Source organism: Oryctolagus cuniculus, chromosome 12 (genome assembly GCF_051225735.1).
Source record: "Oryctolagus cuniculus isolate XC-2025 breed Fujian yellow rabbit chromosome 12, ASM5122573v1, whole genome shotgun sequence".
Lineage (NCBI taxonomy): Eukaryota > Metazoa > Chordata > Mammalia > Lagomorpha > Leporidae > Oryctolagus > Oryctolagus cuniculus.
The window spans coordinates 36490058-36503944 of record NC_142878.1 but is presented as its reverse complement, the minus strand read 5'-3'; the positions used below and the strand labels follow the sequence as shown (position 1 = coordinate 36503944).

General features: G+C 42.2%; 1 protein-coding gene and 1 pseudogene across 11 annotated transcripts in view; one reads left to right on the top strand and one right to left on the bottom strand.

Moving 5' to 3' along the window:
• The first annotated feature begins 1213 nt into the window (after positions 1-1213).
• MIA2 (MIA SH3 domain ER export factor 2) overlaps positions 1214-13887 on the top strand; it is a 116899-nt gene continuing 104225 nt past the window's right edge. For 8 of the 11 annotated variants that reach the window (XR_016217370.1, XR_016217369.1, XM_051822174.3 and 5 more), the window contains exons 1-3: positions 1214-1562; positions 4603-4736; positions 7597-7683. Coding sequence is in view for 6 of the 11 variants with exons in the window: in XM_051822174.3 (XP_051678134.1) it covers positions 1448-1562; positions 4603-4736; positions 7597-7683 (336 nt within the window). In the remaining 5 variants the exon portion in view is untranslated. The remainder of the gene's footprint in view (positions 1563-4602; positions 4737-7596; positions 7684-13887) is intronic. The other 3 variants (XM_008269524.3, XM_089309316.1, XM_008269523.4) reach the window with 3 other exon arrangements.
• On the bottom strand, positions 10630-13277 carry LOC100340521 (tyrosine-protein kinase Yes-like; annotated as a pseudogene).

The following is a 13887-nucleotide window of genomic DNA, read 5'->3' as shown; positions in this document are numbered from 1 at the left end:
TTTCCATCTGTTTGTTGACTCCCCCAAATGGCAGTAATAGCCAGGGCTGGGCCAGGCCAAAGCAGGGAGCCAGGAGCTTCATCCAGGTCTCCCATGTGAGTGCAAGGGCCCAAGCACTTGGGTCATTCTCTGATGCTATTCCCAGGCCATTAGCAGGGAGTTGGATCAGAAGTGGAGCAGCCAAAACTGGAATCAGTGCCCATATGGGATGCTACTGCTGCAGAGAGCTTAACTAGCTGTGCCACAGTGCTGACCCCTCAAATTATTTCTTTTTTAAGATTTATTTATTTACTTGAAAGGCATATTTACAGAGAGGCAGAGGCAGAGAGAGAGAGAATCGGTCTTCCATCTGCTGTTCTCTCCACAATGGCCGTAATGGCTGGAGCTAGGCAGATTCAAAGCCAGGAGCCAGGAGCTTCCTCCAGGTCTCCCACGTGGGTGCAGGGGTCCAAGGACTTGGGCCATTTTCCACAGCTTTCCCAGGTCATAACAGAGAGCTGGAATCGGAAGTGGAGCAGCTGGGACTCGAACCAATGCTCATATGGGGTGCCTGTATTACAGGCGGTGGCCTTACCCCACTACTATGCCGCAGTGTCGGTCCCCCAATTTTTTTTTTTTTTTTTTTGACAGGTAGAGATAGACAGTGAGAGAGAGAGAAAAAGGTCTTCCTTCCGTTGCTTCACTCCCTAAATGGCCACTACAGCCAGCGCTGCACCGATCTGAAGCCAGGAGCCAGGCACTTCCTCCTGATCTCCCACGTGGGTGCAGGGCCCAAGGACCTGGGCCATCCTTCACTGCTCTCTTGGACCACAGCAGAGAGCTGGACTGGAAGAGGAGCAACCGGGGCTAGAACCCAGTGCCCATATGTAATGCCGGTGCCGCAGGCGGAGGATTAGCCAAGTGAACCACGGCGCTAGCCCCCCCCCCAAATAATTTTTAAAACCGCACTTTTAACATAAATTATTACTATTTTTACAGAGAACTTTTTACTTTCTCCATTGAAGCTGGAATAGGAAACTAGCAAATATTCCATTTGTACTTGTTGACTGACTAAGCTGAAAACTACAATAGAGGTTAACTACCTGTTTTTGGAGGCATGTTTAACAACTGTCCTGTTGAACGCAAGTTGCCTTTAAGTGAGACAGTTGTACGTGAGCTGCCTTTATAAGACATTAGTCCAACTAAAAATCCCTGTTAATTATTAAACTCTTATGTATTATCTCAATACCTGACACTGCAGATTGAGAACAGAGAGTGTTTGTCCCTGCAGTTAAGCCTACACAGCGATGGAACAATGTAGTTATCAAGGGATTAAAATAAATCAAACAACCAAACTCTTTTTCTTATATTTAGTGAAGAGAGTAGGACATTTCCTGTTTGGCTGGCATGTCTACAACTTAAACTATTGATTGAACCTCGCTTGGAATTCCTGGCTGCGTGTTTTAGCATGGCGGAACTTGGAGTTCACAGAATCCTTCTTTTGGTTGTTTCTCTGACAAAGTGTCTGGAGGGCACAAAACTGCTGTCAAACCTTAAAAAATGTGGTGACCTGGAATGTGAAAGTAAGTTTCCTTTTTTTCCCACTTCTCTTAAATTCAGGTTCTGAAATCACATAAAATGTTATTGTAGACAAGTATGAAAAAGATGAGCATTAATATCATTGAGAAATGCTTGAATTATAAAGTATAGCTTGGTATTTAAAAAATTCTGAAAGCTAAGAATTTTGTATTGATATTTAACATAAATACACAAGTGTAGGCAAAATCAGCCTTATATTGAAACATATCAAAAGTTATGATGATGTTAATCCCTATCTCAAAACAAAATCATTAGCTCTTTTACTACTTCTAGAAGGTAACCATAATTGATTCATATAAAAAGATATAAGACCATTTGATAGTTCCTTTTTTATAGTAAAAGTAGCATATATTATTTATTTGAAATTTTTGATTAAATTTAATAGTTCTTTATGAAGCCCTTCTACTTTTAGTTTCTATTTCATGGTCAAAACTTTCTGATTCTCATGAGTTTTCTAAAAAATGTTTTTATTTCAAACCATTACAATTTATTCTGTCTAAATTTACAAACTGTTAATCATTTCTGTGTTCATTTATTATGTAAAAATACTAAAATCACTCAGGGTATAGATATAATTTTATTTTTATCATTGAATATTAAATTTATCTACCAATTATAGAGAGAAACTAATTTCAATTCTTTTTTTAAGAACTTGTTTGATTTTCTATTGTTAGCATTGTGGAACAAAATAAATTATATCACAACATATTGGAGTTACTTTAAATTCTGTCTTTCCATAATAAGAGTTCTTCCTAATCTGCAACATACAAAATAAAACTACAAAATATTGTTAGGATAAGAATGAATAATTTATAAGTAACATTTTAATAAGTAAGCATATTCCTTAAACTGTTGGATATGCAATTTAATGTAGAGAGACGTTTACTGGATGATGTTTTATAATAGTAATCTTTCTTTCCCTCTTAATATTATAGCTTCATTTTAGTATCCTTATGGCTAGGCACAGAATATGAAAAGAATATATTTAAATTGATATGAATTTATAATGTTATTTTAACTTTAATTGGAAGACTTAATCAAAATGTTTCTCTTACAAATGTTACTATGTAAATATAATATGTTTATTACTTTGTGTGCTGAAAGGCTGAATCTAGCATATGTGGTTGTGATTAATTTATAATTATTTTATTTTTTAAAGTTTATTTACTTATTTTTATTTACTTGAAAGAACAACAGAGAGAGAAAGAGAGAGAGAGAGAGAGAGAGAGCACGATATCTTTTATCTGCTGGTCTATTCCCCATGCCCACAACAGCTAGGGCTGGACCAGGAGGAAGCTGGGAACCAGGAACTCTATCCAGATCTCCTGTGTGAGTGGTAGCAGAGATCCAAGTACTTGAGCCATCATCTGCTGCCTCCCAGGGTGTGCATTGGTGGGACTCTAAATCAGAAGTGGAGGTAGGGGGCTGCTATCGTGGTATCACAGGTTAAGATTCCCCCTGAATGGCATCCCATGTGGGCACCAGTTTGAGTACTGGCTGCTCCACTTCTCACCCAACTCACTGCTAATGTGCCCGGGAAAGCAGCAGAAGATGGCCCAAGTCCTTTGGCCACTGCCACCCCTGTGGGAGACCTGGATGGAGTTCTGTGTTCCTTGTTTGGCCTGGAGCAGCCTGGCTGTTGCTGCCATTTGGAGAGTGAACTAGCAGATAGAATGCCTTTCTTTCTGTAACTCTTTCAAATAAATAAATCTTTAACAAAATAAGTGGAGGTGGGACTTGATTTCAGGTACTCCTGTATGGGATGCAAGCACCCTGGTATCCACTGGCTCCAACTCCAGTCCCCATTAATTGTTATTGAGGGGCGGCTCTGAACTGGGTCTGGGGGTGTGCATTTCTGTATCTAAGAGGAATAAAGTGACCTGTAAAATGAGTGTCTTGGCCTCCAGGATTTTTCTTTTTAGTGAGTGGTGACAAGATAGGTCAAAATGAAACTGTAAATAGGGATTCCACAGAGTAAGGGTAATAGACAATGTTGAAATTCAGAGACAAGGAAATAAGAGTAGGCTGGGAAGATTCAAGACACCTCATTGAAGAAGTAAGATATGGGTGAAGCAAGAAGGGAAGGGAAAGGGTTTCTAGGCTGAGAGAAGAACAGAAAGAAAAGTTCAGAACAAGGATGTTTCACTGAAAAGAATTGGCCAATTCTGGCCCCACCAGAGCTGTGTGACGAATTCTCTGATGAGCTAATGGGTCATTTGCTATATTGAGATGAGATTATTTACCTCATAGATCTGTTTTGAGGATTTGATTTTTTTTTTTTTTTTTTTTTGGACAGGCAGAGTTAGACAGTGAGAGAGAGAGAGAGAGAGAGAGAGAGAGAAAGGTCTTCCTTCCGTTGGTTCACCCCCCCAAATGGCCGCTACGGCCGGCACACTGCGCAGATCCAAAGCCAGAAGCCAGGTGCTTCCTCCTGGTTTCCCATGCGGGTGCAGGGCCCAAGGACCTGGGCCGTCCTCCACTGCCCTCCTGGGCCACAGCAGAGAGCTGGACTGGAAGAGGAGCAACCAGGACAGAACTGGTGCCCCAACCGGGACTAGAACCGAGGTGCCAGCACCGCAAGTGGAGGATTAGCCTAGTGAGCCATGGCACCGGCCTTGAGGATTTGATTTTAAAAAAGTAAAAGCCCTTATCAAAATGCCTGAAAGTAGTAGGTGCCACAGAGCACATCAATTATCTTTTTCTTCCCTGCAGACTGGAGAATGATAATGATGCATTCCAACATTCTAACTAACAACACGTAGACAAGCCTGGCAGTAGCCCTGGATCTGGGTAAAGGAATAGAGGAAGGTTCTTTTAAGTAAGGAAGGGGGTCCCAGTTACAATGCCGAGTCATGAAGCCTAGGTTTGATTCTAGATGCAGTGGGAAGTATATGTAGGTTTTTGAGGCCATAAATGATACAAAGGAATTATACTTGGAAATGTATAGGATGGATTAGAGGAAGGTAAAATGGAAGGATGAGAAATGATGTTTTAATTTAAAGTGCTTTTTATATGTTTACATAGCTTTAATAAGCAGAGTCCTTGCCATGAGTGATTACAGAGGACCTGACTGTCTTTACCTGAACTTCACCAAGGGAGAAGAGATATCTGTTTATGTTAAACTCGCAGGAGAAAGAGAAGATTTGTGGGCAGGAAGTGTAAGTATCGACTCCTGAAAACTTGCACAAGGATATCTATTTTTCATCTTTTTTGAAAAGATTATTTTCATTTTAATTTAGTAATTAATTTATTCATTTGAAAGGCAGAGAGGAGAGCTTCATCCAAATCTCCCATGTGAGTGGCAGGGACACAGGTACTTGGGTCACTCCACTGCTTTTCTAGGTGCGTTTCTAGGAGCTGGATTGGAAGCAGAGCAGGCTGTTAGTGTTGCAGGCTGCAGCTTAACATGCTGTACTGCATATGCATCGTTTTTAAAGTAAGAGTTTATATTTATTTGAAGAAACCTTAGGGGTGCTGATGGAGATTATGGGATGGCTAGGCAACCCCAGCCAAATCTTGGTGCCACTAATGATTAAATTTTGGAGAGACTGGTAAGTTTTAGTTGACTAGATGAAAAGGCATGTCTGTCTGAGCAAATAAAGGGCTAAGTTGTTATTGAAGAAAGGTTGTTATCTACAGAAGCTAAGTGTGTGAATTTTTCATGGGAAAAAATAACAACTGGAAAGCCCATTATTTGGCCCCAAGTCTGACATTCCTAGAAGCTGGAATCATCTTTCTGAATATGTAACAGAGGAAAATTAGTGAGTGAGATTTTTGGCTGAACAAGCTTGATATCTTTGCTTATACTATTATGCTTTATGAAAGAAAGATGCTATGATATGTGATTTTACTCCCATCCTGAACAAACGCTGATACTTCACTTCCATATTGCATATGCATCAGATTTCTCCCTTGGGTAGCCTCTGCGGTAACAGTCTGAAGGAAAGATTCTGTTTGAAATCATGCTTTTTCCTATAAAGGGCTGCATGATTGAACGTCTGACAGACACTGGTCAGAATTGTTTGCCTGGCTGCTGTAGTTCCCATGATTCCTTGCTGCTTAGGGTATCTTAAAAATGTCAGTGCTTTGGTGCCAGCGCTGTGGTGTAATGGGTTAAGCTACTATGGGCACCAGTTTGAGTCTCAGCTGCTCCACTTTGGATCCAGCTCCCTGCTAATGTGCTTGGGAAAGCAATGGAGGATGGCCCAAGTGCTTGGGTTCCTGCACTCATGTGGGAGACCTACATGAAGCTCCTGGCTCCTGGCTTTGGCCTGGCCAAGTCCTGGCTGTTTTTACTATTTGGGGAATGAGCCAGCAGGTGGAAGACCTCTCTCTCTCTCTCTAACTCTGCCTTTTAAATAAATAAAATATTTTTTTTAAAAAGTGCCTGTCTATGTCTTTAATGCATTGGGTATTCAAAGCAGCTGTAAGGAAAATGACACAGTAGATATTATAAGAGGCTAAGAAAGCATTTTTTTTCCCCAAAGATTGATTTATTTGTTTGAAAGGCGAGTTACAGAGAGAGGGGGAAAGATAGAGAGGTCCTCCATCTGCTGATTCACTACCCAAATGGCCACAATGGCTGGGGCTGGGCTGATCCAGAGCTAGGAGCCAGGAGCTTCTTCTGGGTCTCCCATGTGGGAGCAGGAGCCCAAGCACTTGGGCCATCTTCAGCTGCTTTTCCAGGCCATTAGCAAGGAGCTGAATTGGAAGTGGAACACCTGGGGCTCAAACAGGCACCATATGGGATGACAGCACCACAGGCAGAGCTTAAAATTCTATGCCACAGCACTGGCACCTAAGAAAGCATTCTTTCCTGTTACTGTATGTGAAAATAATAGTTCCACACAAATGCAGTGTTAAATGTGTAGGACCAGGGTGAAGTTTCAGGCACACTTAGCTTTGTGCGTTAGATGTTTAATCCTTGCAGACAGCTGTTTAAGGAAATCATACTGTGGATCCAGAAGTAGTCAGTTTCCAAATGGTTGTAGCAACTGGGGAGCTGGAAGAATCACAACTGAGATGTAAGAGACGGATCAGAGAACTAGAAGTTCGCTGTTTAAACTTTAACAGGAAGAGGCCAAATGGGCTGAGAGTAGTTCTGTGAGACTTCACTCTCAGAGGACATCCTGTATGTGCTTGAACTGGGTTAAGGGACTTTTTGGTTCCAAGTTAGTCCCAAAAAAGCCAAACCAGATTCTTCCTGGAGAACTCATGGACCTTTACCATCCCGACAAATCCATCTTTGGCTCTTAAACTTGTGCCCGATTTTGACGCTCTGAAAACAAGGAGTGTGTTGCAGCTCCACATGCCTTAGCTGTTGCTACCATTACCTTCCATTTTGATATCCTTGGTTTACTATCATAAATCTGTGGTCCTTCTGGTCTGGGAAGGTCATTAAAGAACAGAAAGCCGGCGCCGTGGCTCACTAGGCTAATCCTCCACCTTGAGGCGCCGGCGCACCAGGTTCTAGTCCCGGTCGGGGTGCCGGATTCTGTCCCGGTTGCCCCTCTTGCAGGCCAGCCCTTCGCTGTGGCCAGGGAGTGCAGTAGAGGATGGCCCAGGTGCTTGGGCCCTGCACCCCATGGGAGACCAGGATAAATACCTGGCTCCTGCCATCAGATCAGCACGGTGCGCCGGCCGCAGCGCGTCGGCCTTGGCGGCCATTGGAGGGTGAACCAACGGCAAAGGAAGACCTTTCTCTCTGTCTCTCTCTCTCACTGTCCCCTCTGCCTGTCAAAAAAAAAAAAAAAAAAATTGGCTATGGGGCTGCTTTTCCTTCTGATATTTAAAACATTGACATTTTACAGTTCAGCCCTCTTTTCTCTTAATTCTCTTTATTTTCTTTGAATAAAAAATGTGGTTTCACTCACTTTCTTTTAGATGGCAATTGACTGCTTGTTAATGTTTTGTGATGTGAAGCAGATGAAAGCCAAGGACGAGGGGCAAAATCAGTCTCAATAGTTATCATTGCTTTGATCTCTCTTCCTTGATAACCTTTATTCATCATTTTGATAGAAAGGAAAGGACTTTGGATATTTTCCCAGAGATGCAGTCCAGATTGAAGAGGTGTTCATATCTGAGGAAGTTGAAATACCAACTAAAGTAAGTAAACTCATTTTTCACTGTTAATTTGATTTAAAATGTTTTGGCTAAAATAGTTTTCCTTAGTACAAATGCCCGGGATTATGTATCTTGTAGCGTGAATGCATAAAATGGTTGGTCTGAGGACTTACTCTAGGATTAGTTTGAGTACACAAATAGAATTATGTAATACAATTCACAGGCAGTAGAGAGTGGTGGTTAAGAGCATGAATTCTGGACATGGACTGTGGTCAAAGCCTGTCTCAGCCCCTTATGAACTAAATGACCTTGTGTGTCTACATTTCCACATCTGTCAAATAAGGGTAATGTATCATGTAGTGCTACCACAAATTTGCTGAGGAGTCAATGAGTGTATGTTGAGTACATAAAATAGCACTTGGCAAATTTTGTGTGTTACATGTCATTACACATGCTACTGTTCTACTAGACCAGTGTACTTCCCACCATGCTCCCAAGGTCTCATATCTGTACAACCTTTTTTGCTGTTAGAGACTAATCGACTTGAAAATTTTCACTTGATGAGAAAGGGAATCAGAAGGTGGCTTTTCAATATATGAACTTGATTAATCCATTGAATTCAGTTTCCAGGTTAAGCCACTTTAGCTTAAATGAGGTCAACGTGAAGTGAGTCTGTCTAGTTCAGCAAACAGTCTATCACCTGGCTCTTTTCCAATACAAACCCTAGGATTAACTGTCCATTTACTGAATAGTAATTAACCCCGTCAGCTAGATTTCTGAAACATACCTGTACTGTATTGTCCTCTTCACTTCCACTCTGACTATGGCTCTAATTCAAGGCACCATCACCTCTTAATTGTAATGCCACAGTAGCCTTCTGACTGTTCTCCTTGCTTCTACCTCAGCTTTCTTCCAATTCATTTTCCAAAGATACATGGATCTTTAAAAAAATCAGGTTATATCACATTGTTGGTGAAAGCACTTTTATGGTTCTTCAGTGGACCTGGCATAATGCTCACTCCTGTAAACGGCCTTGCAGGCCCATATGACCTGCTGCTGTCCCTGTCTTGTGCCACTCCCTCCTCAGTCACAGTGCCTCTGGTCAAACTGCCCTTTGGACTGTTCTTAGAACATGCTGACCTCTTCCCAGCCCAGGGATCCTGGCAGGTTATTTCTTCTGATTGGGATGCTTTCCCCAAGTTCTTCACTTAGCTAATTCCCCCTTATCCCCCCCCCCCCAACTTTTTTTTAAGATTTTATTTATTTATTTGACAGGTAGAGTTACAGAGAGAGAGAGAGAGAGAGAGAGAGAGAGAGAGGTCTTCCTTCCGTTGGTTCACTCTCCAAAATGGTCGCAATGGCTGGAGCTGCACCGATCTGAAGCCAGGAGCCAGGTGCTTCTTCCTGGTCTCCCATGCAGTGTAGGGGCCCAAGCATTTGGGCCATCTTCTACTGCTGTCCCAGCATAGCTGGACTGGAAGAGAAGCAACCGGGACTAGAATCGGCGCCCATATGGGATGCCCGTGCTGCAGGTGGAGGACTAACCTAGTGCACCACTGCGCTGGCCCTCCTCCTTATCCTTTATGTTGCATCAATGTCCCCAGGGAAACTTCTGTAGGTAATAGATATGTTTATTACTTGTATTGTAACAGTGGTAGCACCAGGGTATATACTTGTCTAAACTCACCAAATTTGGTATACCATGACTGTTGTAGCTACCTGGGGAGTGAACCAGCAGATGGAAGATCTTTCTCTGTCTCTCTCTGTAACTCTACCTTTTAAATAAACAAATATATACATACATAAATAAGTACATAAATAAATCTTTAAAAAAGAAAGCAGAATTGGGCAGAGAAGTTGAACTGTGATATGCCACAGAGCTGTCCTGAGTAGAGGCAAGGGAGATGGGCCTTTTACCCCTGAATTACTGGCTGCATCTGGTGAGTTTACCTTTGGGCTTGGTTAGGCTAGTGTTTACTACAGACTATTACTATTCTAAGTATTTGACTCATTTAATTCTCACAACACTCTGCTGACCGAGGCATAGTTGGGTCATATAGTTTACCCAAGGTCAGAAAGCTAAAAGGCGGCAGGGTCAGAAGTTGATCCCAGAAGGTTTGACTCCAATATCTGATTTAATCACCTACCAAAGATATATGAGTACTGTAAAATTGCAATTCTGAAGTTTATTCTTCAAACATGTGAACTCTTCTTTTATTTCATATTGGTAATATTCAAACAGCACACACTACTATTTCTAACAGTCCAAGTTTTTTCTAAGAATTTTTTTGAATTTTCTTTATTTTTAAAATTCTAATTAGTTTTAAAATAAATTTTTGGTTTTTTATTATTTTTTTTAAAGATTTTATTATTTATTTTGAGAGGTAGAGTTACAGACAGAGAGAAGGAAAGAGAGAGAAAGATCTTCCATCTGCTTGTTCATTTCCCAAATGGCAGCAACTGCCAGATTTGGGTCAGACCAAAGCCAGCAGCCAGGAGCTTCTTCTGGGCCACATTCCACTGCTTTCCCAGGCCATTAGCAGAGAGTTGGATCAGAAGAGGAGCAGCTGGAACATAAACTGGTGCCCATATGGGATGCCAGCGCCACAGGTGGAGGCATAGCCTACTATGCCACAATGCCAGCCCCAATTTTTAATTAGTTTTTAACAGATTCAATAGAGTTCATAGATACAATTCTAAGAATATGTAATGTTTGCTTTCTCTTCTCCTTCCCTATCTTCCTCCTACACTCCCTCCTCGCCTCTTCTTTCTCTCTCTAGTTTTTTGAGATAACATATTTTTCTTTGGACCCTGAAATAAGTTGGAAAATTCACCATCTGTACTTAACACTTGGAAAAAAAGTAGTTTGTACATTAAAAGCATGTGGAGTGAAGATTTTCTTCTTTTGATTTCTGTATGAAAGTGAGGAACTCTACATAAGTTCTTTACGTTTTGGCAGATCTGTGCAGATAAAATAGGCTCCTTATATTACACATTTTCTCCTGACGGGTACTGTGGCTCTGTAGCGGTGATGCAGTCTTCCAAGAAGGACTGAATATACTCACATGTTGGTCTTTCATCAGAGTCCTTCTTCCAACACAGATTCATCAGTTCATGGGGGATCTGGACAGCCCCAGGGGCAAGGCATCCTGTATTCTCGTCTCACCTGCTCTGGCACTCCCCAGTTCACCACACCTGGATACGGACTCTGTCCTTTGTTACCAGTTCTATATTTAAAATTATGAATGACCATATGTCAGACTTTATTGTAAATTGGCTACAGAGTACTGCCTCAGGAGCTGTCCATTTTTTCCCCCCAGAAACCTTTTATTTAAGGAATACAAACTTCATGCATTTCATAAATACAACTTGAGGAACATAGTGATTCTTCACACCATACCTGCCCTCCAATCTGCACTCCCACCCTTCTTCCTCCTCTCTCTCCTAATTTTTACTTATTTACTTATTTTTTTACTAAGACCTATTTTCAATTAACTTTATTTTTTATTTTATTTATTTATTTATTTTACAGATAGAGTTACACAGTGAGAGAGAGAGACAGAGAAAGGTCTTCCTTCTGTTGGCTCACCCTCCAAATGGCCGCTACGGCCGGCGCTGCACTGATCCGAAGCCAGGAGCCAGGTGCTTCCTCCTGGTCTCCCATGTGGGTGAAGGGGCCCAAACACCTGGGCCATCCTCCACTGCCTTCCTGGGCCACAGCAGAGAGCTGGACTGGAAGAGGAGCAACCGGGACTAGAACCCGGTGCCCATATGGGATGCCGGCGATGCAGGCGGAGGATTAACCAAGTGAGCCATGGCGCCGGCCCCTCAATTAACTTTATACACATAAGATTAACTCTGTATTAAGTAAAGTGTTCAACAAATAGTATGAAAAGAAAAACTGTTGCTCAACAGTCAAGCCAAGGGCTGTTCAAAGTCATCACATCTCAAAGTGTCAAGTTCACTTCTACAGATTACCTATTATGTAGGAGCTGTCCATTTGATGGAAAATTTTTCACCTTGTCCTGCTGTGTATTCATTGTCTTTAATTAATCTTGCTAAACCAAAATCTGCTATTTCGCAGTAAGATCTTCTACAAGAATATTAGCAGCTTGAAGATCTCAGTGAATATAGTTCATTCTTTCAATATATGCCATACCATCAGTGAACTGAGCAGCCATATTAAGCAGTTGTGGAAGATTCAAATACTTTCCATCACCTTCCTTAAGGAAATCTAATAAGCTCCTTTTTGGCATAAATTCAGTGACTGTGTAAATTGGTTCTTTAGAAGCAACTGCATGTAGCAGAACAAGTTTATCGTGTCTTAATGTTTTCATTATCTGAGCTTCTTGAGGGAAAGCTTCTGGCATCACTGTACCTGGTTTTAGTGTTTTGATTGCTGTCTTTGTGGTTCCGTTCCATGTTCTCATTGATACTTCACCAAAACATCTTTGTCCTAGTTTAACTTCTTGTCTCAATGATTCTCGAGGAATTTCCCAAGCATCTTTTGCTAGACTTTGAATCTGTGATTTCACAGTTGGACACACAGCTGTTAACTGGTGACATAAACCATCAGCATGTTCTGTGTAGTATTTCACCAACTTTTGAAAAGTATCAAATTTTGTCCTCTGGTTGTAATGTAGTATCAACCATTGTCAAGTTTCCTAATTTTGTAGTGTTTCACATTATCATTCTTTAACTCTCACCAGTCAGGAATAGAGAGGGAATGAGCACATTTAGTACTTTCACTTTCTCTTACTAAAAATATACCTTGTTGGTTCCCAGGATTCAAAAGTAATCTTTTCTCCCCTTTTTGCCAAAATACCATTCTTCTGCCTGAATGGAATCTGTAGGTGCTCTGTAGTTGCTGTGATATAGCCATTCTTTCTTGTAGCAATGGATCATTCTTCCCACCAGTCTCCTTCTGTTTTGTTAATTATTGGAAGTCTTTCACCATTTTTTAAAAGAGATTTATTTATTTATTTGAAAGTCATAGTTACACAGAGAGAGAAAGGGAGGCAGAGAGAGAGGTCTTCCATCCGCTGGTTCACTCCCCAAATGGCCACAATGGCCGGAGCTGCACCGATCCGAAGCCAGGAGCCAGGAGCTTCCTCTGGGTCTCCCACGTGGGTGCAAGGACCCAAAGACTTGGGCCGTCTTCTACTGCTTTCCCAGGTCATAGCAGAGAGCTGGATTGGAAGTGGAACAGCCAGGACTTGAACTAGTGTGCATGCGGGATGCCAGCACTGCAGGTGGCAGCTTTACTCACTATGCTACAGCACTGGCTCTTCACTTTTCTTTAATAAAGGTCTTCTGTAGCTCTAGTTTCACCATCAGATAAGGGCACAAATACAGTAACACCACCTGTTAAACCAGTAAGATATGAACCAGTAGGATTGGCACCACCAAGAATGAGGAAGAAGCTCCTCCAAAAAGAGTCGCCTCTGCGGACCCTCCCAGTGATATTATGGAGAGACTGTTGACTTTAACCAACGCTCCCTTTGCGGAAGATGATGGTGCACTTGTGGTGTGATCTGCTCCTTGATGGCTGGCACCCTACTGACAGGCTCTGGAGGGTTCTCGGTTTTGTATTTAATGTCTGGACTTTTGTTTTCTTTACTTCTAATACAGCCCATTATCAAATCCTCAGAGACTGCCCTCTGGCTGTGCTCTCACAAGGCGCTGCTGTGGCTGCCGTGCCAAAGATCCAGGTGGTGGCTACTGGGCTGCAGGTGGAGAAGAGGCCAGCGGGGCCCTCTAACTCCAAGTCCTGGGGCAACCTGAGGCAGCAACGGGGACAGAGTGGGCCTAGACTGGTTGCTTAGCTTGGTGCATTCTTAAGAAATTTGAGATTTTGGGCTGGCGCCGTGGCTCACTTGGTTAATCCTCCACCTGCGGCGTCAGCATCCCATATAGGTGCTGGGTTCTAGTCCTGGTTGCTCCTCTTCCGGTCCAGCTCTCTGCTATGGCCCAGGAGGGCAGTGGAGGATGGCCCAGGTGCTTGGGCTCCTGCACCCACATGGGAGACCAGGGGGAAGCACCTGGTTCCTGGCTTCGGATCAGCGCAGCGCCAGCCATAGTGGTCTTTTGGGGAGTGAACCAGCTGAAGGAAGACCTTTCTCTCTGTCTCTCTCACTGTCTATAACTCTACCTGTCAAATAAATAAAAAAAAAAAGAAATATGAGATTTTTTGGGAAATATGCAGGGCTTTTTATCATAGTTTATTTGTAGAATATTTCTCTGTTC